Source organism: Typopeltis vanoorti, chromosome 17, assembly GCF_054136105.1.
Source record: "Typopeltis vanoorti isolate ZY-2024b chromosome 17, IOZ_Tvanoo_1.0, whole genome shotgun sequence".
NCBI classification, from domain to species: domain Eukaryota; kingdom Metazoa; phylum Arthropoda; class Arachnida; order Uropygi; family Thelyphonidae; genus Typopeltis; species Typopeltis vanoorti.
The window spans coordinates 64,697,525-64,723,476 of NC_143565.1; the positions used below are offsets into that span (position 1 = coordinate 64,697,525).

The 25,952-nt window shown below is 37.3% G+C and overlaps 1 protein-coding gene across 1 annotated transcript in view; it reads right to left on the bottom strand.

The window, feature by feature from the left end:
• Window positions 1–25,952, bottom strand: part of LOC150097448 (PP2C-like domain-containing protein CG9801) — a 124,549-nt gene that overhangs the window by 88,570 nt on the left and 10,027 nt on the right. Inside the window, exon 2 of the mRNA XM_090407354.1 lies at window positions 10,125–10,447. Within this exon, the coding sequence (XP_090263480.1) occupies window positions 10,125–10,447 (323 nt within the window). The remainder of the gene's footprint in view (window positions 1–10,124; window positions 10,448–25,952) is intronic.

Sequence of the window (25,952 nt, forward strand, 5' to 3'; positions counted from 1 at the left end):
TGGTTTGTAGCCTAACAGTGCCTCTTGAACTCTTTTGCTAAGAAGGAAGCCAACTCCTGCTTCGTACTCTGTGTCATGTCCTGACCATATTACTTCGCACTCATTATCTCTCCAGATGATGTCCATCGCATCTCCGCCAATCCTAGTATATCCCACCGATATCTCTTCATTTCCTCACGAAGTAGTTCTAATTTTCCTGACATCCAGAGTGTCTGCACATTCCATGTTCCTACTGATAACAGTTCTGTTAGTTTCAGTTTCTGTTTCCTTTCGGTATCCCACTTTTCGATCCAACCCCCGATCGGTATCGCTGGCCTTGTTTATCCGGGCGACATCCGAGCTGGCATGTTTTACCCGTTGATCCTATAGGCATCAGAACAATCCTGTTTTTTCTTTACAGTCAGAGCATCGACACTTATCTGACCAACCCTCCTCCTTTATCCAGGCTTGGGACTGGCATGAGACCCCTAAGGATCCTATTGGCAGAGTTGTTCCCACTGTGCCAAATTGTAATCTTCTTCACTGATCACAAAGCTCAAATATTTCTTGAGTAATTCAAGGTTTGTTAATTCTGCAATCCCTTCCCAGGATATTTTCAGTTGCTTCGGTGACTGTTCTTGTTGGTAAGAGGTATCAGGATCAAGAGGATCAAGTAGGGATTTCAGAAAGAGAAGAAGCAGGATCTGCTTTTAATTCTTTTGGTTCTGATTCCACATTTCAATATAAATGTTATGATTAAATTATGGTCACTTTCAGTCAGTACCTGGGAAAGATCTAGTTCTTGCTGAGTTTACAGTTTTATATTTAGTTTTTATAAGTATATAATCATGTTTGTAATAGATTTCACGGTTTGATATGAACACAGATGATTAAGAAAATAACTATTTATTAACTTAAAAGCCAATATTTCACTGGTATTATATCCAGCATCTTCAGAGCACACAACACAAAGTTTGTTACAAATGCAAAACAACCACAATCCGGTGTAACAGTGGGGCTAGTAAAAGTAATTGCAGCGTGCAACACAAAACTAAAGTCCTAATATGGTGCCATCTAGGTTAAAAAAAAAAAAAAATTCAAAGTTTTGAAATTATAGTCCAAATGATAGTCTTAGAAAGTTTGAAAAAATGAAATAAAATAAAAGTAATAAATGTTAATTTGGTCTTAAGATGACTGTCTCCCAAATCTTTGGTAGATTTATACAGCCATGCTTGTTAAGTTTTGGATTATGTTTTAAGGCTTCTGTTGATTCCAGGAACAACCTCTCTGACTTATAGAAGCTTCTATGCATTACTTTTGTTTCTTTCCAATTGATCCTGTGTGCAGGGGTATCCAAAGCATGGTCTGCCAGACCCGACTTGCCATAGCAAAAGTGTCGGATATATTTTATGTGTTCACTGAGGCGGATGCCCACAGTTCTTCCTGTCTGTCCGTAGTAGGCTTGATAGCAAGAACAGGGCACTTCATAGACTCCTGGATGTGATAAAGGAGTGCATTTGTCCTTAGGTGAATGGATGAGAGTTGCTAATTTTATATAAGGTTTAAATACTGTGCATAGTTGTTAAGCGCTCTAGATATCTTTCCAGATGTGCCTTTAATGTATGGGATGGTGATAGTTTTGTTGTAGTCTTCTGTGATAGATAGAGGGGATTTCTGGGTAGCATTTAGTATGTTATCTATTTTATGGGGATTATAACCGTTGGTTAAGAAGGTGTGTCATAGGTGAGAAAGTTCAGCAGTGAGAGCAATGTTATTGGAACAGATTGCTCTAGCTCTATGGGTTAGTGTTTTTAAGATACCATATTGTTGAGAAGGGTAATGGTGTGATTGTTTGTGTAAGTATTTCCCTGTATGTGTGGGTTTTTTTGTTTTTTTTTAAACCTAGATGGCGCCATATTAGGACTTTAGTCTTGTGTTGCACGGTGCAATTACTTTTACTAGCCCTGCTGTTACACTGGATTGTGGCAATGGGAAAATTAAGGGATCTGCACTATGAATTGTTGAAACATTCACCCTATTCCCCAGATTTGGCTCCCTCTGACTTCTATCTCTTCCCAAAACTAAAACTCTTCCTTGCTGCTCAGCATTTTTCTTCGAATCAAGAGGTGATTGCAGCTGTAAAGGGGTATTTTGCAGATCGTATTGAGAACCACTACAGGGATGGGATAATGATGCTGGAGCATTGCTGGAATAAATGTATTAGTCTTAAGGGAGATTATGTTGAAAAATAAAAATAAATTTGAAATAATAAATTTGTTTTTTTTCAATGTTAGGCCGAGAACTTTTCAGACCACCCTCGTATACCAATGATGGAACATTCATAGCATGTTAGTTCTTGTTGCAGAATCTTGAGTTGACATGCTGATACAATGATCTAACATTCCATGTTCCAGTCATAAATCTATTTCCCAGACGAAATTCATGTTTAAATATCTTTATATTCATGGAAAGGCCACTGCCACCAGTAGCACATTTTTCATCATCTCTCTCTCTCTCTCTTGATATTTCTGAAGGATGATGCAGTCCTTGATCGTTCAGGAAATATTTGGGGAACACATCATGGGGAAGGCTGTCCCAGAGGACAGAAGTAGATGGAATAAACAAGGGAGAGGAGAAGCAAGTTCGATGAGTTTGAAGTTCTACTGTAAAGGGATATTAGACAACAGGCCTAAAAGCAAGTGGTTGAATGATGTGGTTTAAATATCTTTATATTCATGGAAAGGCCACTGCCACCAGTAGCACATTTTTCATCATCATCATCATCTCTCTCTCTCGGTATTTCTGAAGTTTGGGCTGACTTCATTTCAATCTTCTAAGGAACTGACTACATTAGTCATGTAATAAATTTAGTTTAATCCTTTATCCAAGTGTGAGCAAACAACGTTTACGCCTGAAAGTATCTTCAGGACTGGGGTAAGGTAGTACACACACCGGGCAACTCATTGCAAAGGTGGAGCAAGCTAACATCACTCCTATCTCAGTATCTCCCATAATGCAAAACACATCTCCTTGCGGATATGTATAATGTTATGCATTAAGGAAAGGGCCACTACCCAGACTAGTTTCAACCTTTATTGAGGTCTCTTCAGTGGGAGCCAGGCCCAAGTGGAGATACCAGGTAGAAGCATTAGCAAGGTCATCTCTACCTATAGGAGTTGCCAAACGGTGTGCCACCTTTTTATTAAATTACTCTGGATTTAGAGAAAGATGTTGAAAGTTTATTTTTCACTTGGTTAGACTATAATAAATTAAGTTTAATCTTTTATCCAAGTGTGAGCAAACAAAGTTTGCACCTGAAAGTATCTTCAGGACTGGGGTAACCTGGCAACTCATTGCAAAGGTAGAGCAAGCTAACATCACTCCTATCTCAGTATCTCCCATAATGTAAAACACATCTCCTTGCAGATATGTATAATGTTATGCATTAAGGGAAGGGCCACTACCCAGACTAGTTTCGACCTTTATTGAGGCTCCCACTGAAGAGATCTCAATAAAGGTCGAAACTAGTCTGGGTAGTGGCCCTTCCCTTAACATTATATATATCTGCAAGGAGATGTGTTTTACATTATGGGAGATACTGAGATAGGAGTGAGGTTATCTTGCTCCACCTTTGCAACAAGTTGCCTGGTGTTGTATTAACTTACCCCAGTCCTGAAGATACTTTCAGGCGCAAACTTCTGCAAGGAGATGTGTTTTACATTATGGGAGATACTGAGATAGGAGTGAGGTTATCTTGCTCCACCTTTGCAACAAGTTGCCTGGTGTTGTATTAACTTACCCCAGTCCTGAAGATACTTTCAGGCGCAAACTTCTGCAAGGAGATGTGTTTTACATTATGGGAGATACTGAGATAGGAGTGAGGTTATCTTGCTCCACCTTTGCAACAAGTTGCCTGGTGTTGTACTAACTTACCCCAGTCCTGAAGATACTTTCAGGCACAAACTTTGTTTGCTCACACTTAGATAAAGGATTAAACTAAATTTATTATAGTCTAACCAAGTGAAAAATAAACTTTCAATCACTACATTAGTCACTTAGGTACAGATAACGGTTGAGAAAGAAGAAATCTATGGATATTCCTCTTAAAAAGTGCAGGTTGAAATTGTTGGGGAGCACATCATGGGGAGTCCGTTCCAAAGGACAGAAGTAGATGGAATAAACAAGGAAGAGGAGAAGCAAGTTCAATGAGTTTGAAGTTGTACTGTAAAGGAAGTGACCATTAATGTACAGAAGAAGACACACAGAGCTGAAACATTGCATCTGGGAGATAGAGATTGAAGTGAGCCTGTGAGGGAAGGGTCACCTATGAGTCAAATTGCTCTCCTCTTGACTGCATTAAGAATTTTTTTTTTTTTTTTTTTAAGGAGATTTTAGGTGCATTAGCCCAAATGTGTGAACAGTATTCTAAGGATGGGCTGATTGAGATTTATATACAGTTAGTAGCTGGATGCGTGTAAAATAGCTTCTTGAGTGGAAAAGAATGCCTATTTTTTTTTTTACAAGTTGAGGAAAGCTATTGTTGTGATGTGTTTGTGCCAAGAGAGGTTTGGAGGTAAGTGTCAGTCCAAGAAGAGAGAGTTCACCTGTTTGGTGATGTGTGTATTACTGAGGATGAGGGAAGGTGAGCTTAGATGCCTTTTGTGAGAGGAAAGGTAGAACTGCATTTTGTCAGCATTGAAGGTAACTATGTTATCCTTGCCCCACTAAAGAATGGTATGGGACATCAGTGTATAAAGCACTGGTTACAGATGATCCTGATGTAAGGGATTTCCAGGAAATATATGGTTTGACAAAGAAGTAGGATGAATGGAGAGTGCTATCGTCAACAAAGATTTGAACATGATTTTAATGATTGAGAGTAGGTCATTTATGTGTAAGAGAAAAAAGTGAAAGAATGGAGTCTTGAGGCACTTCTACATTGGTGGCAAAACTCAAGGAGGGCACCATCCACCATGACATGCAGTGAATGACCAGAGAGAAAGCTAGCTATCCAGTTACAGAGGGTGGCAAGTAGACCGAAGGAAGGCAGTTTGCAAAGCAGGCCTTGATGCTAGACACAATCGAAAGCTTTGGTAATGTCAAGGGCGATAGCACGTTTCTCCAAATCTTTCCATAGCATGTGTCCAGTGATGAGTGATGTATGCTAAGATATTAGCCATGGATCTGGATTGGCAGAATCCATACTAGTGGTCACTGATTAACTGCTGATCGTCTAGGTTGTGAAGAAGTTGACCATTGATAATTTTCTCCATTTTTTGTAGATTGAGGCAATGACAGTTGAAAGGTAGGCTTTTGTCTTTCATTTTTGGAATGAGTTGGATACATGTCCATTTCCATGAGATGGGATAGGAGCTAGCTGCGTGTAGAAGATTAAAGAGACAATAGAGGACAGGTGTTATCTCTGGAGCACAACATTTGTGTAGAATAGGAAAAATGCCATCGGGACTACCTGAACACTACAAAGATGACTTTGTAGTGCTCAGGTTGTCTAATATGTGTTCAAGTGTCTAATAATTTTGTTTTTCTTCTGAAAGGCTATAGGAGGCATATGGTGCTTAGTTACTGGTATGGAGTGAGGTGATATGCCCTCGTCATCTCTGCAGGAGCTATAGGAAATGAGTGATACTAGGGGGTTAGCTTTTTCTTTGGGTGCTGTAAGAGTGGTGCCATCTAGATGGGAGAGCAGGTGAGCATCCGATGGCTTTGCGAGTGACCAGAAGGCACAGGATACACTTCCATTTGGACAAGGGATACGTTTTCTACTATTGGATTTATGAAGTTGGATTTAGATTTGTTGATAGTTCATTTACATTTGTTGATAGTTGATTTACATTCATTGTGTGGGTCGATGCAAGCCAACTGCAGTAAGATGAGTTTTTTTCCTTCGACTGCTTTGATATATCTTCTGTTGAACCAGGGCTTGGAAAGTGGATGGGAATTTTTAATGGTTGAAATGGTTTCTGACTCGGTGCAGGTGTCTGTGTCAAAACAGCAGAAGGAATGATCATGCCATGCCATGGGAGAGAAGAGTAGCAGTTCCAGAGATCATTCCACTTTTTACCTTTGTACAAACAGACACACAAAACTGAGTACAGTCAGAGGAGGTGCATTCTGCAAGATTGAAATCTTGCACAAGATTGCAGTCTGAGTTGCCAAGAGGAGAGATAACTTCTACAGTATTTCTGGAAGGAGAACTAATTAAAAAAAAGATCAAAAAGGTATTGAGAAAGTGAAGAGGTTTATCTAGAATTTGGGTAGGTGGCTGCATGATTTGCATTACATTATTACAAAAACTTCTGCATTACAGAAGTTGTGTGGCTTGATCAGTAGTGTTGGAGAAGGGGAGAGTTGGAGTTGTGGACATCCAGGTCCCCTAAGACAATGACTTTGCTGTTTGGATAGTTGGATTGTAGATGGTTAAATTTCATGGAGAGGAAGGTGAAGAGGCCCTTGTAGTTTTCCAAATTTGGAGACTGGTAAATGCAGCAGATGATTGTTATTACGGCAAGGAAGCATTTAGCCAAATGAGGTCTAAAGCAGGGGATTCTAAATTTGGCATTCTCTGCCAGGCAATATCAAAATGTACAAAAGGCACAGGCCCACTTTTTCTTTCATCTAATAAACCTTTGTAGCAAGATGAATCATGAAGAGTATAATTTGAACATTGCAGATAAACTGGTTGATGAAGTTGCAATTTGTGTTTCTGTTAAGAGAAGGTCAGCTTTGGATGTCTAAGTAGTGATGAACATTGTTTATGTTAGAATTTATGCTATATATGTTTGTTAAGTGGATGAAAATGATTTTTTTATTTTTATTTTGGTAGGAATCCTGGTAAGTTTGGAATATTGTGTTTGGTTTGATTCATTTGGATGAACTGGTTGTTGAGGGAGATTTATTTTGTTTGCAGTGTCGCTGTAATAGTTTGTCTGTTTCATTTTTGGTTTATTAGATGAAAGAAAAAGTGGGGGGTGGCAGATAGATTCATGAACATGACACCTGTACAGAGAGAGAGAGAGAGAGAGAGAGAGAGAGAGAGAATTCTCCTTGCCATTCGTTGGCCTCGACAGTGCCCCAACATCCCACTACCAAGACTCCCTCACCAGGCATGACCTGGCAGGGGATTATGTGAGGGAGTCTTGGTAGTGGGATGTAGGGGCACTGTCAAGGCCAAGGAATAGCAAGGAGAATGCTCACTCTCTCTCTGTACAGGTGTCATGTTCATAAATTTATCTGTCCCCCCCCCACTTTTTCTTTCATCTATCATCATCATCTTCCTTATACCCTCTTTTACCTTGCGGTGTCGAGGGTCCATTGATCATCGGACCTCACTCCGTTTACAGGATGAGGTGGTCAGCCTTATGCCCCGGTGTATCCTATGGACTGTAGTGTTGAGTTCTCAAGGCCAGTTTGCCTGCATTGCGGGATGAAAAAACCCCAGAATAAACTGGGGAAAAAACCCTGCTGTCCATGCCCAAGACTGGCTAACTTGGCTATGGCTGAGGAAGATCCTTCAGCTCCTCACGTCACCGACGGGAATCGAACCTAGGACACTTTTTTTCTTTCATCTAATAAACCAAAAACAAAACAGACAAACAATGACAGCAACACTGGTTTGGTCCCATATGCTATCCGATGGCCAGCCTGTGTTTCCACTGTTGTGCCCTCGAAATGGAGGATGGTCAGGGTCTTTAAGTATGTTAGGCATGCCCTCAAAGGGTATCACTCATACTGCATAGAGAAGGAGGGAGCCTGGAATCCCCTGCTCTGAAGGCCACACATAGCATTCGCTACTTCAGGCCTCAATAAGCAGGGTTCTGTTGTTTCACCAGGTGATGAAGGTGATCTACCACCTTGTAGTCTAGTTGGCATTTACTCCAACTAGGAAGATATCCTTTTGCAGTGAGAATGCACGGTGCAAGTGCCCAAGCCCTTTTTTTTTTTATGGAAATGGACCATTCCACAAGAAGGTAGGATTTGACATGACAGGGATAGGCTGTATACTGATCACAGTGGCCCAAATATATTGCTAGTTCACTAAATTTCTCTCTTAATCCATACAAATTAATTCAACTGTCTCCCACCATACCAACTTTACTTATTCCATTATTTGTTTCCATATTTAGTTTGCCATCCTCAACTTAAAGTTATGCCTAACAGTCAAAATGTTTTACTCATTCTATAGGTTATGCATCGAGAATGCAGTTAATATCTTTCATGTCCTGTCTGTTTTCTTGTATTTATCTTTTTGTTTACTGATTTTCCTACCAAATTCGTAACTGCAGTTATGTTAGTCCTAAAAATGGTGTAATGGATTTATTTAGGAGTATAACATCATCTGCAATAAAATAAATAACTGAGCTTCATACCTTTGATTTTCATATCAGTTTTAATACCACTTTTTTTCATAATGTGATTCACATTAAGAGTGAATAACAGCAGGGTATGTATACACCCTTGCCTTGCACCTGACTTTACATCAAGCCATTTCTTTATATATATCCTTCAATTCTCTGCTGGTAATATATATATATATTTTGCTTAAATTCACCAAAGGAATCAGACCTTCGAACGTAAGCGTTCTTAGAAGGAAGGAGCTTAAAAAAAAGCTTTTGGGAAGGGAAGGGGATTGCTGTTGCAACCCCCCCCCCCCACCTTCCCAAAACCTTGAGGGACTTAGGACAGCTTTGTAGGAACAATGGTTGTTATTGAACTGAGCTCCTGGAAACCAATACAAACAGTATGAAACATCATTGTCAGTGTTATATTGCTATGAAGGATGACCACATTCCTTACTGAGGCACTTTGACAATCTTATTTTGAACTCGTTTTTGACTATTGTCTTCATGTACTCATTTGTTAGTGAATTAAATTTTTTTTCCAACTTTTATGGGTGTCTTTCACCCCCTATCATACTACTTTTCATGAAATTACATAAAAATTCATTATACAGATTTTGTTATCGTGATTCTTCTTTGTTTCTTAATTTATGGAAACCAGTGTATCTCGAAAATCATTTTTAATTACATCACTATCATTTACCTACATCTGCACTCTTCATAGAGAGAGTCATCATCTTCATCACATCTCCAGACACTCCCCTCCATCAGCACACACTACACTATGAATCAGTAAACCAGCATAACAAAATATAAATAAACTTTCTTTGCTATTCCATTTTGTTCATCATTACTGATCTCATCTAATTCTCCCACACTTTCATTTTTTCACTTTTGCTCATTACCTTTTCATGCTCCATATTCACATACTTTCCAACTGACGCCTCCTTAAACTTCTTTCTACAATGGTTCAATCTCTAACATTTTTTTTTGCATCTTTATTTCATTATCATATCCTATTCTACTTATTAAGCAGTCTTTCAGACCAACATTATGACACTCATAATCTCTCACTGTCATTCAAAATTCCATCCAAGAAGTTCTTGACACACCTATTGTACATTTGTGTTAGATGTTTTAATGCTTTTCTTCTGCCACAAACATAATGTATATTTTGAGAAGTACATTTCATCATTATTCAGAATGAATGAATTATGAATTAATATATATATTTAAATACAAAGATTATATCTGGATTATGGGATTTAGATTATGAGGATAGATTACAAGTTTGTGGATTACCGACTCTGGTTAACAGGAGAAAGAGGGGTGATATGATAGAGGTCTATAAACTTTTGAATGGGTGTTATAGCATTTCAAATGATGAAATTTTTCATTATATGGAAGGTGGAGAGAGAACATGGGAGCATCCATGAAAGTTAAGGTTGTTCTCAGTCAAGAAAGGTTTAAGAGTTAGATTTTACTCCTAGAGAGCAGTGAATGAGTGGAATAATATGCCCTTACGGGTAGTGAGTGTATCTAGTGTAAATGAATTTAATGGAAGGTACGATAGCTGGGTTGGGTAATTTACAGCCTCCCTCGATGAATCCTTGACTCCCCGGAGGTCTCAGATAATAATAATAATATATATATATATATATATATATATACTGCTTATATTATGATTGAAAAAAATATATTTAGTGACTTCCTTCACAAAAAAAAAGTTTCATATTATATATATATTTGTTGTTGTTAAATTAAAACAGATAACTGAAATAAACAGACCTGATAAACTAGAATCCTGATAACTCTGTTTAGATTCCTCTTTTTGAATAATCTTCTCTGGTGTTTGAGAAATATTTATATTTTCTTTTTCCTCTATAATGGTATTAATATTATCACAACTTCCAGAATAATCTTCATCAATAAAGTCTACATCTATATCCAAAAATTCAAAGGCTTTTGGTTTCCGATTAACTTTGGTAAGCCCTCCTGAAGGGCCACTAAAAGCTGCTAAAACTTGTTTAGATAATCTAGCTATTTTCTTTACTGGGAGATCATAACAAGATTTACCAAAAAGAATTTCTGGCTGATTTCTTTTTACATGGCTAGAAAAAAGAAATATGTTATTACTGATTTATTTATACAGTACATATGCATGCATGAATATCAGACAAAGTCATGTGTAGGAAACAGTGGAATGACAAATTATAGCTGCCACTCCAACAGAAAAAAGGAAAAGTCATGGATACAATCCATTTTTAATGAGATGTTGGTTTAATGATAATTATTAAAATTAATCAATTAATTGATTTAACTGATCATCATCATCATCATCAAATTCCTGCCATGTACCCTCAAGGGGTGTACAGGATATGACAGTACTACATGAAAAAATTACATCATTACTAACTTCCTATCTACAATTTTCCTCCAAATCAGTCTGTTACTTGTCAAGACTCCAACATTATCAGATCTTATATTTCTATCGTCTAAGGCACTTTGTACCGTATCAATCCACCTATATCTTGGTCTTCCTTTGGGTCGTTTTGCTGCCAACCTGGCAGAGAACACTTGTTTTGCTAATCTTTCCTCTCCCATTCTATTTAAGTGACCATACCATCTGAGATTAGCTCTGCTAATACATTCCTGAATGCTGACAATGTCAATTTCTTTCCTAATATCCTCATTTTTAATATGATATTGCCATTGATGCCATCTGTTCACGCCTCTAATCTTTCTCAGGACTCTCATATCTGCGGTCTCCAGTCTTTGGTCAAGTGTTTTACTTCTGACCCAGCTCTCAGATCCATAAGTTAAAATTGGTTTGAACACAGTCTTGTATACAGCTAATTTAGTGTTCCGACTAATTTCTTTCTTATTCCATATGAATTTATTCAATTGACTTCCCACGATACCAGCTTTGCTGATTCTGTTGTCTATTTCTATATTTAGTTTACCATCTTCAGTAAAAATTGTGCCTAAGTAGCTGAAATGTTTTACTTGTTCCACAGGTTCTCCATTCACTTTATTTATAAAATTAAAAATTTTATTTTATTTCATTAAATTTTATTTAATTAATAAAATTAATCTTCTGCAAGTTCAATTTTCATTCCATTAATACTCCTTATGCTGATAGCAGGACAAGAAGAAAGCATAACGAAAGTTCCTAATAAATAAGTCAGCAGATGCTCTGAAAGAACACAGAGAAAAATATAAGAGAGGTCAGCTATGTGTAAAAGCAGCTAAACAAAAAAGTCGTGACTTTATTGTTTAGGAAAAAAAAGAAAGACTGTAGTAAGAATACAGAATATAAATATCAAGAAAGTGACAAAATGTTCTGGAGTGTATTAAAAAAGCTTAGAAATAGAGGAAAGAGTACTGTAAAAGGAATCAAAGATGGTAAAGATGACATGAAACTTGAAGATACGGATATCCCAGATGTCTGGTGTAATTACTGAAAGACTTAAATGAAACAAGCACTGAGAGAAAAGCATCTGAACATTTTCAACAGGGATGCAAACAGGAGTACACATCAATGCTCGAGGTAGAAAAAGCCATCAAAAACTTGAAATGTGGAAAGGCAGATACATGGAATAGATGATATTTGACCAGAAATGCTCAAATATGGAGGTATAAGGAGTTTGAATATGTTCAAAGCATGACATGATGAGTTGTGTGTGTGATAAAAGGACCTCCCAGATGAGTCTTTGACTCTATGAGGTCTTGGGGTAATAATAATAAAAGTTTTGCAGTGTCTACATTGCATAATTTATTATTATTATTACCACCCAAGGAGTCAAAGACTCATCTGGGAGGTCCTTTTATCATACACAAAGCTCATCATACCGTGCTTTAAACACACTCAAATTCTCTGCAGACACCACACGCTCAGGTAAGGCATTCCAATCATTCACAACTCTGCATGAAAAAAAAACCTGCTTCTCGCTCCCTTACTCACACTCTCTTTATACAGCTTCCAGGGATGACCTCTGGAATATGAAAATATTGATCATATAACCTCCTGTCCGCCAGACTGCAAATTTCATCTTCTCAATCTTTCCTCATATTCGACATTCCTTAGTCAGTCGTCTCTGAACCCTTTCTAACATCTCTTCGTCCTTCTGAAAACCAGGTGACCAAATCTGGGCACAATAGTCCATGTGTGGCCTAATCAAAGCCTTATACAATGGAACAAGTATCTCCCTACTTCTACAAGTATGTGTCCCCTAAATTTCAGATCCTCATCCACTATTACCCTAGATCTCTTATTTCCTCCACCTCCAACAATATATCCTCACCAAGCATAAATTCTGCATCCCATCTTTGTTTCCCAAATTTTAAAACCTTACATTTTGCAACATTGAACTCACATCCCCATTCCATTCCCAATCACTCAATTTATTCAAGTCTTCTTGTAAGATCATAACATCTTCTCTACTCTTCATGGTTCGTCCCAACTTTGCATCATCTGCAAACAACTGAATATCTCCATCCAAATCTTCACCAATATCGTTAATATACAAATTAAACAGTAATAGCCTGAAAACAGATCCCTGATTTAACTATCAACTTATCATGCAGTAATCTATCAAAAGTCTTTTCGAAATCTAAGTATATTACTGTGTATCCTTCTCCTCTGTCCAAGGAAGCAATCACCTTATTGTAATAAGTAAGTATATTACTAAAACATGACCACCCTTCAGCAAATACATGTTGTCCATCAAAGATAATACCATTGTTGTCAACCTACTTCTGGATCCTAGTTCTTACAAGCCTCTCCAACAACTTAACCACAACACCTGACACTCACACAGATAGGCCTATATTTTGATGCTTGAGTTCTATCACCTCCTTTATGAAGTGGCACAATCTTGCCCTCCTTCCACTCCTTAGAAACTTGACCCAGTGCAAGACTCGTATTAAAAAATATATCAAGGCAGGCGTGAACTCCCTGGCACATTCCTTCAGAATATGTGGCGATATATTATCAAGTCCCACAGCCTTATTAATATCTAGTTTGCTCAACTCCCCATACACCTCTTGCTCACTTACAGTCAGTCTCTCCTCCCCATCATCAAATGCTCTCAATCTCTCTCCATGAGTCACATTCACAAGATTGAAAGACCTTTATGAACTGCTCATTAAGTATCTCCACCACAGCTTCTGCAACAGCTGTCTTTATACCATTTTCTCCAATCAATGTCATCCTTCCATAATCATTCTTTCTTTTGCTGGCTACATATCGAAAGAACTCCTTAGGATTCTTTTTGGCTTCATTAGCAAACTGCTGTTCATATATCACTTTTGCTACCCTTACCAACCAAGTCACCCGTCTTGCCTGGTGTTTGTAATCCTCATGGAATTGGTTATTTCCATTTCTCTTATGCTGCCATCTCACACCTACCTCATTTAACCTTCTCACCCTTGGAATACATTCAGACATTGCATCTACTAGATAGTTCTTGAAAATCCCCCAAGCTGCATTGATTTCTTACAGAGGGTCTGGTCAGAATGTCAAATTACCAATAATTGGAGAAGAGCTCTCATATCTATGAAAAAGAGAATGAAGCTGAATGTGAGAATTGCAGATGAATTTCTCTACTAGGCATTCCAGGTAAAATTTATGCAAGAATTCTTTAAAGGCTATGATAAATAGCAGAAGAAAACTTGGAGAACAAGAAGCTGGGTTCAGGCCAACAAGATCAGATTTTTACTTTATGACAAATCATAAGAATATGAAAAGGATCTGTATTTAGTTTTGAAGATCTGGAAAAGGCACAAGAAAGGAGCCTAAAAGAAAGCTTTTCAAAACTACAATGATATGGATAAATGGAACATTATACAAAACAAGACACAGTCTATATTTAAGTTGTAAGTCAGCATTCAGAATTGAATGAAATACAGAAAGATGGTTTATTATTATGTAATAATAATAAAAAAAAAAGACACGGATGCTAATTATTTCTACTCTTATTCATTATCTATAAGAATCACAAATTTAAAAATATAGTGGCATTAAATCTGATATTAGAATCAGAGATATACTCCTAAATACATCCAGTGTAAGTCTCCAGGGTTCTCTTAACTCAAGTGCATAATGGCTGTAACAACTTTGGCATAGAATTCAACAATATAAAGAACAAAAGTATGAAAATGCATATGAAACTTCAGGTGCATTCTCAATAAACCTGCAGAACAAGTAAAATATTTCAGCTATTTAAGCACAGTTTTTGGTAAAGATGGAAAATTAAATTTGGAAATAGACAACAGCATAAGCAAAGCTAGTATGGTAGAGAGCTAGCTGAATAAATTTATATGGAATAAGAAGAGAAATTAGCAAAAACACAAAATTAGATAAGACAGTGTTCAAACCAGTTTCAAGTTATGGATTTCAGGTTGGATTTGAAATAAAGAACTTGATCAAAGACCAGAGAGCATAGATATGAGAGTTCAGAGAAAAAATTCATGGAGCAAACAGATGGCAGCAATGGTAGAATCATATTAAAAATATGATTCTGCCTCTAGAGAGGTTTCTGGATTAAAAAAGCCCATAGTACTAACTAAATTATAAAAAGAATGTTTATTGACTGATTATATTTTGGTAGATTTCAAACCAGCATCTTCGGAGTAAACAAAGTTACAGTTTATACATGACAATAAGTAAGTGAAATAATTCAAATTGTAATAAAAGATCTAAAGTCCCAATTTGGCACCCTCTAAAAGTATTACAGTTGTGTTGGAATTGATCACAGAATAACAGTCTTTGAAAGTTTTTGAAAATGAAAGCAGCCATATTGTTAAGGTTAGAAGAATGCTTCATAACCATTGACTGACTGGTTTTCCCTTTCAGTCGTTTCCAACCGTAAGTGACTTTGTAGGCATTGCCCACAAAGTATTCCTAGTGAGATTTTTACAGGATAGTTCACCATTGCTTTCCCCAACCTCCCAACGACATATGGCTGGGATGTATTCATGACTAATCTGCATGTGTTCATAACCATCGCTGACTAAAAATAATCTTTCTGATCTGTAATGACTTCTAGCACATTGGTTTTCTTCCATCTAATCCTGTGTGAAGGGGAGTTCAAAGCATGGTCTGCCAGTCCAGATTTACCATAATAATGGTAGTGAATGTATTTTTGTTTTCCAAAGCAGATGTTAACAGATCTTCCTGTTCTGTCCATGGTAGGCAAAGTCACAGTGACATGGAACTTTATATTTCGTTTATATACTCCATGATATGTCAGAAGATGGAGTTTATCCTTAGGAGAGTGGATCAGAGTTGCTAATTTAGCATCTGGTTTGAATGTGGTGCAAAGGTTATATTTTATTAATACTTTAGCTATCTTTTCAGATGTATACCTCAGACATAAGGAATAGATAAAGTGGTGTTTTGTTCCTGTGTGTTTCGGGAGGGGGAAGTAAGAGGGGCATGTAGTAATTGCCACTTTTGTAGAAGCTGTAACCTGCAGCTATAATGATGCAACTCTTTCTGCTGATGTTCAGCAGAAAGAGTTGCAAGAATACCATACTGCTGGGCTATGTAACTGTTTATGTAGATATTTTCCTCTGTGTGTTGGATTTCTATAAATGGAAAAAGATAATGAACCATCTGAAAGCTGGGTGAATGTGTCAAGAAAAGGCACACAGTTATTAAATTCTTTTTCTACTGTGAAGTGAATTTTGGAGTGTTGGCAGTTTAGGTAGGCAACAACAAAAGAATCCAAAGTGTCTTGTCCGTGTTCCAAATGACAAACATATCATCAATGAAGCAAGCTGAACCCCCCCTCCCCCATTGGTGGGGGGGGGGGGGTTCAGCCCTTTTATATCAACCCTATCAGCACCCTTCTGCAATACTTAATTTTCACCCGATATGCTATTTTCTTGTACTCGTGGGTCTTGCCTTTCCATAGTGTCTTTCAAGAAGACTTCAGTGCGCCACGTGCCCTACGCGTACGTAGGGTACGTGCCGCGTACGTGACCACTTTAGGCATCTCGCTAATCCCGGTGTCTCGCCGGTATACTTTGACCTTGTGTTGTTAGTTGGTTATATACAATTCACAAACTTTCTATCATTGCTAGCAGACAAGATATATATTATTTTCATTGTTAATATACAGTTTAGAAGGAACTTCACATGTGAATACTCACAAAAATTGTACTAGTCACATTATCTTAAAAGTTTTACAGGCTATTTACAATTATACCAAAATACAAGCATTTCTCTTTTATGTGCTTAAGCTTGTTAAACTATGAATGAAACATTCCTTAGTGAATTGTATTCATTCACAATTTAACAAGGCAATGCATTCAAATCATTTACCACTCTCCATGCATAGAACCTGCTTCTCACTCCTTTGCTCATACCTTCCTTATACAGCTTCCATGGATGACCTCTTGTTTGCCTCCATCTGTAACCATTCTATGAAAAATCTCTTAAGTGTTAATCCGATAAGAATCCCTTACCCGCTTATGTCTCTATTCTATCACCTCTCCTTCTTCTATTCATTATATAAATTGTATCTTATCAACTTTTCTTCATACTCAACATTCCAGAGACCATAAACTACATTCAGTCACCTCCTGACATTCTGATGATATTACTACTATTAGTAGTAATAGTAGTAATATCATCCATACATATCTTTTCATCCTTTGGAAAACTCGGTGCAAAAACAAATCTGTGCACTGTAGTTCATATGTGGCCTAATCAAGGCCTTATACACTCCAATTCACTCCGTCTTTAAGTCCTTTTGTAAAGCCACAACAACAACTATCCTACTCTTCATATCTTTGAATCAGCTGCAAAACAACTAAATATTGCTATTCAAACCATCGCAGTAACTTTTCCAGGATTTTGTCTCCCTCTCTATACACAACTTTTGCTGATATCTATCAGATAGTCAATCTATTTTTAATTAAAATCCAATCTATTTTAATATCCAACTTCCAGCCATTCTACTTTAACTTATCATGTGGCAATCTATCAAAAGATAGAAAATCTTTTGATAGATTAATATATTAGTGTGTATCAATCTTCCTTGTCCATGCACCTGATTTATGATTTAACAAAACCAAAAAGTTAGAAAATATAACTACCAGAATTTAAATGGAATATAAATTTATAAATACAAGCAATAAGAAATTCATACAAATATGCAAAAATACTACACAAGATGCTGATATTTTCGGTCCACATGACAGTTACATGGGCTAAAAATGGGTCTGACTCACAGCTTGCTTTTCTTTTATAGTTTATCATTCCACTTGACTACAATTTGTTTTTTGTTGTTTGTTCATCAAGGTTACACTTTCAAACAAAGAAGAAGTGGTAATCTAGCATTGTATCAGTATGCAGTCACAATCCTCTATACCAAGATCCTGAATTGATAATTCAGTCTGCAATCTCTTCCATCCAAAATGAAGAACTCTGCACATGACAACTATGAGCTGACACTCATTTTCCCATAATATCAGTCAATATTTGTTCCCCTTGTCAAACTTTCTAATTCACATTATCACATTATCCAAAATTTCACTGGACATCAGCAAATGGCATGTGGTAATTCCACATCTCAATGTACCACAATTCTTACCAGGTGGTCTTGCTGCAGGCTTTTCTTGAAGCTACAACTCTAAAGACCAATCTTTAGAGTTGTAGCTTTTGAGAAATCCTGTTTTGAGAAATCCTCCTTCCATTCTTTCTGTGCTCAGGTATTTCAGATATCTTCTATCAATGCTGTTAAGGAGTCTAAGTTCTTTGATGGATACGATTCCTTTCTGGTATCCATCAAATTGTCCACTTTTCACTATAAGAGATCCTTGAGTCCCCCTTTAACATCTGACAAGAAATTATATTCATGTTTTAATCCTTTAACCAACCTTTGTAGCAAATAAAAAGTTTATGTGCGAGGTATCTTCGTGACTAATCTACATGTATACAGAGGCTGCTGACTTCACATAAATTGCCTCCGTAATCCATAATTAAAACATCATGGGAAGAATCACTACCCAAACCAGTTGCGACCTTTATTGAAAGTCACATTTTCTGTATACAAGTAGTAAAATAGTTTAATATATTATTTTAAATACTCCAGATCAGAGATAGTCGTAGAAAGTTTTGCTGCTAGCATACAATGTATGATACACTTGACAAGAAATTATATTTTTATGTTAAAGCAGCTATCCTTTTCCTTTAGAGATGTCTCTGACTATTATTCTAGCTATTCCTAACCTTCTTATGTCTTCTGAACAGCATTCTGAAGTTTCATTTAAGTTGTCCATAACTCTGATTGGTGTTCACACTGAAAATGGATCTTGGGTATTTAAATTTGCTAACTTCAATTATTTCTCCATTAAAGTACACTCGTTTCTTAGGACCTTCTCTGTCTATACAAGCAGTTCCAGACTTACATGTGGTTTTATTCCAGTGGACCATCCACAATCAGGTCAGCCTCCAAGCCTAATTGTAACAGGTAGAAGTTCTCTGTATAAGCTAGACACAATTATCATGTAAATAATAAAAAAGGGAAATTTAGAATAAATAAATTTCATTTATTTTTAAAAAATAAACTGCTCATATTTTATGTTTTAACACAATTTTAAAACATTTATAATAATAATTCCGATCACTCAATAACTCATATTGGAGTTCATCTTTAATGACTGTATTCACAATCAATACAGCCAATTTAAAATCAAATGATAAGTATGTAATATCTTGATCACCTTCATAATTCTTAATGACATCTAATTTCATCAAGTTCAATCTTATTATGTTTGCAAGTGGATGCAACTTCTCATGTCACTTGGTCTTTTACTTCCATTACTTAACCCGTAAATCGCAGTATAACAAAAACATGCAAGAATAAGGTGCTGTCGACAAATGAATGATTGTCTAATAAATGAATGAGTCACTGGCTGGACAATACACTGTCTCCAAAATATGCAGTTTCATTGGAAGTTTCATTTAAGTTGTCCATAACTCTGATTAGTGTCAAGTTTCATCAGAATCTTTCCTGCAATCAGTCATAACTCCGTATCAGCATAAGTTGGATCTACGTACATCAGGGAATGCCTGTATTTTTTTCAAGAACCATAATCTTTGTCTTACTAGGGATGAGTGTAAATCCTCTGTTCTTGCTGAGCTTATTAACTCTCGAGGATTCATCCAATGCTACATGTATGATAAGACAAAGATTATGGTTCTTGAAGGAAATAAGGTTCCAACTCAAGATTCCCCTTGGAAATTTTGAGTTGGAACCACCAACCTCATCTTCTTTACTGTACAGCTCTTCACAGCAATACTCTTTCCATTTGTTTTTGATCACCTATTAATATCACTCCATTAGACCGCGCGGTTAACCTAGTGGCTTTGCGCTTCGCAACCATATGCCTGGGAAAGGAGTGTCCCAGGTTCGATTCCCGTTGTAGACGTGAGGAATTTGAGGATCTTCCTCAGGCATAGCCAAGTTAGCCGGTCTTGGGCGCGGTCAGTAGGGTTTTTTCCACCAGTTTATCTGGCGTTTTTCATCCCGCAAGCAGGCAAACCGGCCCCGTGAACATACGCCTTACAGTCAAAAAAAATATATCCCCCCAGCGGCAGACCAGGCGACGGGTCGGTTGGGAGTAGTACTAATGGGAGGTCGCATCTAAGTAACACGCGGACCCTGCAGAGGAAGCGGGAATAATGCGTAGAAGAAGATTAATATCACTCCATTAACATCAGTGATAACATTCAATCTGGGATTAAACTTTTGCTTAAGCTCACAAACTAAATGAAAAATTCTTTTGTAATTATGCCTGCTCATCTGGAACTATCTCTTCACATTTTTTAGCATAATATTTATCCTCATCCTGCTGGATGTGTTTTATGACTTCTCTATATAATCACTTATATTCTTCAATCCTTTTGTCTTTGTTTATCCAACTGCCACCTCTTGATCAGATCCAATCTTGTTTCTGAGATTGATGGGTCCGATAAGACCTAGATATAGCCAGGAAATATCTAGGTCTTATCGGACCTAGATATTTCCTGGCTATATCCTTTATCATCCTGACTTTCTTCCAAAGCATTATTATTATTATTATTATTATTATTATTATTAAGAGAGACCTCCAGGGAGTCAGGGACTCATTAAGGGAGGCTACACATACTACACACACCAGCTATCATACTTATTCTTGAATTCATTCACACTGCTTGCACTCACAACATCCGGTGGCAATCCATTTCAATCACACACCACCCTCTGACAGAAAAATCTAGCCCTAACCATCCCTTCTTAGCAGCTTTCATTCTCAGCTTCCAAAAATGCCCTCTTGTCCTTTCCCCACCCTCCATAAAGCGAACAATTCCATCAATTGAAATCCTGTATGATCCTTTCAGAAGTTTGTAAGTCTCAATCATATCACCCCCTCTTTCTTCTGTTTGCTAGTGTCTACAGTCTACAAATTCTCACTCTGTCTTCATAATCAGTATTCCATAATCCCGATATTATTTTTAATAAATTAAAAATGATATCGGGATATCATTTTTAATATGCTAATATGCTCTCCTTTGCACTCTCTCCAGTATATCAGAATCACAACGGAAGCCAAGAGACCAGACCTGTGCACAATAGTCCAAGTGAAGTCTTATCAAGGCCTTGTAAAGTGGCAAAATGACATCCTTATCTTTACATGTGAAAGTTTGTTTCAGCATTGCAATTATCTTTTGAGTTGTATTTGCAATCTTTGCTACCTGGCCCATGAACTTCAACTTCCTATCTACCAACACTCCAAGATCCCTAGCCTCAGTTTCTTCTAGCATAATCCCACCAATATAATACGACTTTGGATATCTAATCACGCCAAACTGACATCCATTTTCCCATGCCCACAGTTTCAGCCTATTCAAATCATTCTTCAAGTACTGCATATCAGCAGCAGCATTCCTGATTCCCCTACCTATCTTTGCATCATCAGCAAATAGCTGTATGTCGCTTGACAAATCCTTCCCAATATCATTAATATATAGATTGAATAACAGTGGACCAAGCACTGATCCTTGTGGTATACCACTTGTTACCTTAACCCTGTGGAGGTTGCGCTGATCTGACAGATACAAACAAATTGTTTAATATAAATATTCTTACACATATCATCCAGTGTAGAGCTTGGAGGTCATGACTAGCTGCGCATGCATATGAGTGATATTCCGCACTGTTCATGCGGTCAGTTCTGGTTTAACACGTGCTATCTAAAGGTGTGTGATATTTCATAATAAATTGTATCTGAGAGATACCACGACCTCTGATGTCAGTATAGTATTGGTTTAGTTTTTTTTTTTTTTTTTTTTTTTAATTTATTTATTTACCGTTGAAAATGGCTGGAAAAATATATTGATTAGATAATCCATCAGATGTTGAAGAGATTCAGCAATTTTGTTACTCGAGTCTGATGATAAGAATGATGGAGTCAAATGCGAAACTGAAAATGATATTTGATAGTAAATTGTATCTGAGAGATATACCACGTACATACTGATGTCAGTATAGTATTGGTTTAGTTGTTGTTTTTTTCTTTGTTCAATAATTTCTAGATTGTAACTGAAAATAAATAAACCATCATGTATTATATTTGCAGTGTTTTTTTTTTTTTGAGCTTTATCGCATTTTAGCACATACTAGTAATGAATATATCTCTCAGATACACGTGACCTATGCTGCAATTTTTTCGACCACGACCTCCACAGGATTAAACCTTGCAGACTCACATCCCCCGTATACTACATTTTGATATCTGTCAGTCAGCCATCCTCTTATCCATGCTAATATTCTATAACCCAAACCCATATTCTCCAATTTATGCAACAGGTCTACCATTCGTATTTGCAAAATCCAAAAGTATCATGGTGTATCCATTCCCATTGTCTAGTTCAATAGTACCATTGTTACAGAATGTGAGCAAGTTGCTCACATTCTATAACAGGTAGATTCTTCTCCTTCTCCAACGGGCAGGCTTCCAACCTTTTTGAAGGTTCTCCGTGAACCTTTAGGGATTTACCCTGACATGCAATCTAGTGGAATGGGACTGACTTGGAAGGTTTGGGGTCTGTCTTACTTTGACTCTTACTAGATGATGGTTTTTTTATGTGCCAAGTCTGCTCCTGGACAGGTACACATCAAAATGCTTGTCTTCCATTGTTGCAATACCAGGATGTAATCAATCAGTGATTAAATTTTGATCTTATTTGTAAATCGTGATTTGTAAATGTTTGATAATTCAAATATATGAGGGTGTTCCATAAGTTTCTGACCTGACTAATTTTAGAGGTGATAGATAGAAAACTACTGTGTCACTTTTCAACATAATCTCCCTTTACTTCAACACACTTTTCACATCTTTGAATTAACATTTCTATGCCCCTGAAAAAATAGTCTGTACTTTTGTCTGCAAAATGGTTTAAAACTGAATCCTTCACCTCATTGTCATCTGCATCTTCCTTAGAGGAAGAAAATATGCAAATATATTCACTGGGTGCTAGATTTGGGCTGTAAGACAGGTATTCAATCTCCTTCACAACAATAGCCATATGGACTGGAGCATTGTCATGAAGTAGACAAACACCATGACTCAGCATTCCTTGTCTCTTCTCCTTTATGGCGTGTCAAGCAGTTTGTGCAGGAGTGAAGCATAATATTCTGCATTCATGATGGTATTCTTTTCCTTGAAGTCAATAAAGAGAATTCCCCAGCAATCCCAAAAGATTATTGCCATGATCTTCTTGGTTGACTGAGTGACTGGCTTTTCTTGGTGGTGCTTTGCTTTGCACCACTCCATGGATTCCCTTTTGGAGAGAGGATCATAATAAAGGATCATGGTTTCATTCCCAGTGACAACGGATTCCAGCACTTCTGATTCCCTGCAAAGCTCTAAAAACTTGAGGGAACAGGTCCCACGCTGCTCTTGAATTGAAGAGAGTAGTCAGGGCAACCACCTTGCACTAACCTTTTGTCATGTGAATCGTCTCGTGAATGATGTGAAAGATGATTGTTACAGAAAGCTTCAACCTTGCTGAGATTTCTTTGAGCTTCAGCTGTCTGTCACTGAGCACTTCCTCCTCAACAAGAGAATCATTTTCCTCAGTCATCACTTCCACAAGCCAACCATGAGGATCATCTTCGATGCCCTCTCTTTCTACATGAAACTGTTCAAGCCCATTCCTTCAGGTGGAACATGAAGGAGAAGCTTCCCGATAAACACCATTCAATCGCCGTTTGATAGCACTTAGAGAAAGCTCTTCTTTGGTGAAAAACTTTATCACAGTATGGTACTCAATTTTTAACATTACACTTAGCATGCCACGAGTTAGTCAAACAAGTGACTCCAACTGAATGATGAATGCAGGGAGTTGAAACTGGTATACTAAGCTCCCCCATAGATGGTGGTATCTGTCATGCACTGTGTTTTAAAATTGGCATGAATTTTGTATGTCAGGCTGGAAACTTTTGGAACCCCAACATATCTACCTCATAGATATGTTGGGATGTTTCTAGAAGCAGGTATTAGTGATAACCAATCTGTTATGATGGGCAAATTCCAGCAGTCTTTTGCCATGGTTATTGCATTCTTCTGGAACAAACCTGCCATATGCTGTCTAACTGCCATACTCTTTCCCACTTTTACTGAAGTTCTCCTGAAATGATGAGAGGCATCTCCTTGACAGGCAATCTAAAACACCTACAGAATTCAAAGACATGAAAAGAGCAAGGAGTTCTATCTAAATGAAGTGCATAAACCACCATGATTGGCACAGTGTAACATGAATCTCAAGTCTGATAAAAAAAAAGTATCCAGTCATTTACAGGCTTATAACTAAGAAGGGATCTTGCCTGACCATTCTATCTGGTCTAATTTCCGAGATGTCAATTCTGTGCCTCTCCATCTCTCAACAGACAATGTCAAGAGTATCCATCTGAAGCCTCTTGACATCCCATGTGCTATGTAAAGATCATGCCTGAAGTTAACTCAGAGGTGAACTTGATATAGGCACATGGGAAGGGAGGTATCCCTCATTCAGAGTAATATCGTTCTGTATTGGAGACATACTTCTCGAACAGGAACATCTGCCTAAGCTCTGAGTGTAGCGTTCATTATTATGTGTCATTGATGCAGGATAACATTCATTATAAGGCACAAGTACTTTGGAGTGAATTGATGCAAGAAGATGAGGTAGGGTTGCAGAGGCTGTTTCCCCAGAATAAGTGAAAGCAATATCTTAAATGCTTCTAACTCATTTAAGTAATATCTCACTTCATTTCCACTACATCTGAGCCCCTTGCTCTTATTTCTGTTTATAATGAACCGTATGGCACAAAAAAAAAAAAAGTACTGAACTTCGACAACCCCCCCCCATAAGATATGCCATTTGACTGCATGCATATTAATAGAAGACCACATATAGAATATGGCATTACATTTAGCTGTAGCAATGTTTTTGACGTTGGAAGAAAAGGCATTTATTGTTGAGCATCATTTTCGTTCATACAAAGTTGGTAGAGCAAATGGTCCAAGCCCACAACATGCAGAAGGTCACCACAAGGTAAGTGGTTTCCAGTTATAGCATAATTGGGCCCTACTTCATTAAAGAGGGTGGTGTAACCATGACCTTGAATAACGAAAGCTACATCGAAAATGTGTTGGTTCCATTCACCCAGGATTTGAATAAGATGTGTCATGCAAAAAACATTTAATTTCATGCAGAGGTATTCCAACAGGATGGAGCAACCTATCACACACACCACATGGTTCTAGAGCCTATTTATCGGAAAACTTCCCTGGGAGGCTCATTTTGAGGTTCACGTTTTTCTGATCTCACATCACTTGATGCCTTTTGTGGTATATTGAAGGAATGGGTATTCCACCATGACCCGCCTTCAAACATAGATAAACTAAGGGATAAAATTACACATGTCCAGCAGATGTCCCAACCATTGAATGATGACAGAGAGCCTTCACATATGGTACAAAACCTGTCTTGAAAGACAAGGTGCCCATTTTGAGAATATAATCTACCATCGTTAATGCTTCATTAGACCAAGATTCCACTAATAGTTGTGGATATATGTATCATCATATATGAACATATATTTCTTTGTTAATGAACCTGTTTACTGCATAACATATCATTGTAGTTATTCAGTACTGAGTATTCAATTTTTTGTGGGTTTTTTTGCACCATTCTGTATGACTGAAAAGTCACTGTTATTAATGCCATCATTTCTGCTGAATACATCATACTCTGCTATCTGTATTCATGATTACATTTTCTTTTAGCTGCCATACAAAAAAAAAAAAAAAAACTTGAAAATTTCTATTCACCTGTCTAGATAACTTCAGTCTGACTGCCTTTCTTACAGAGCATGCTTTTCACTCTTACAGAATAAAACTGAAATGGCAATTTAAATTGCCTTTTCAGTTTTACTGTAATTAGTTGCTGCATTCTTCTCTAGGTACTCCCTTCTTAACTACCCACATGTCCAGCTAAATACTATAAAATCCTAGAGAGTTCTTTCAAAACGTTCGCAAAGTGAACTGATGGAATAATCATTGAATGGGTCGGGCATG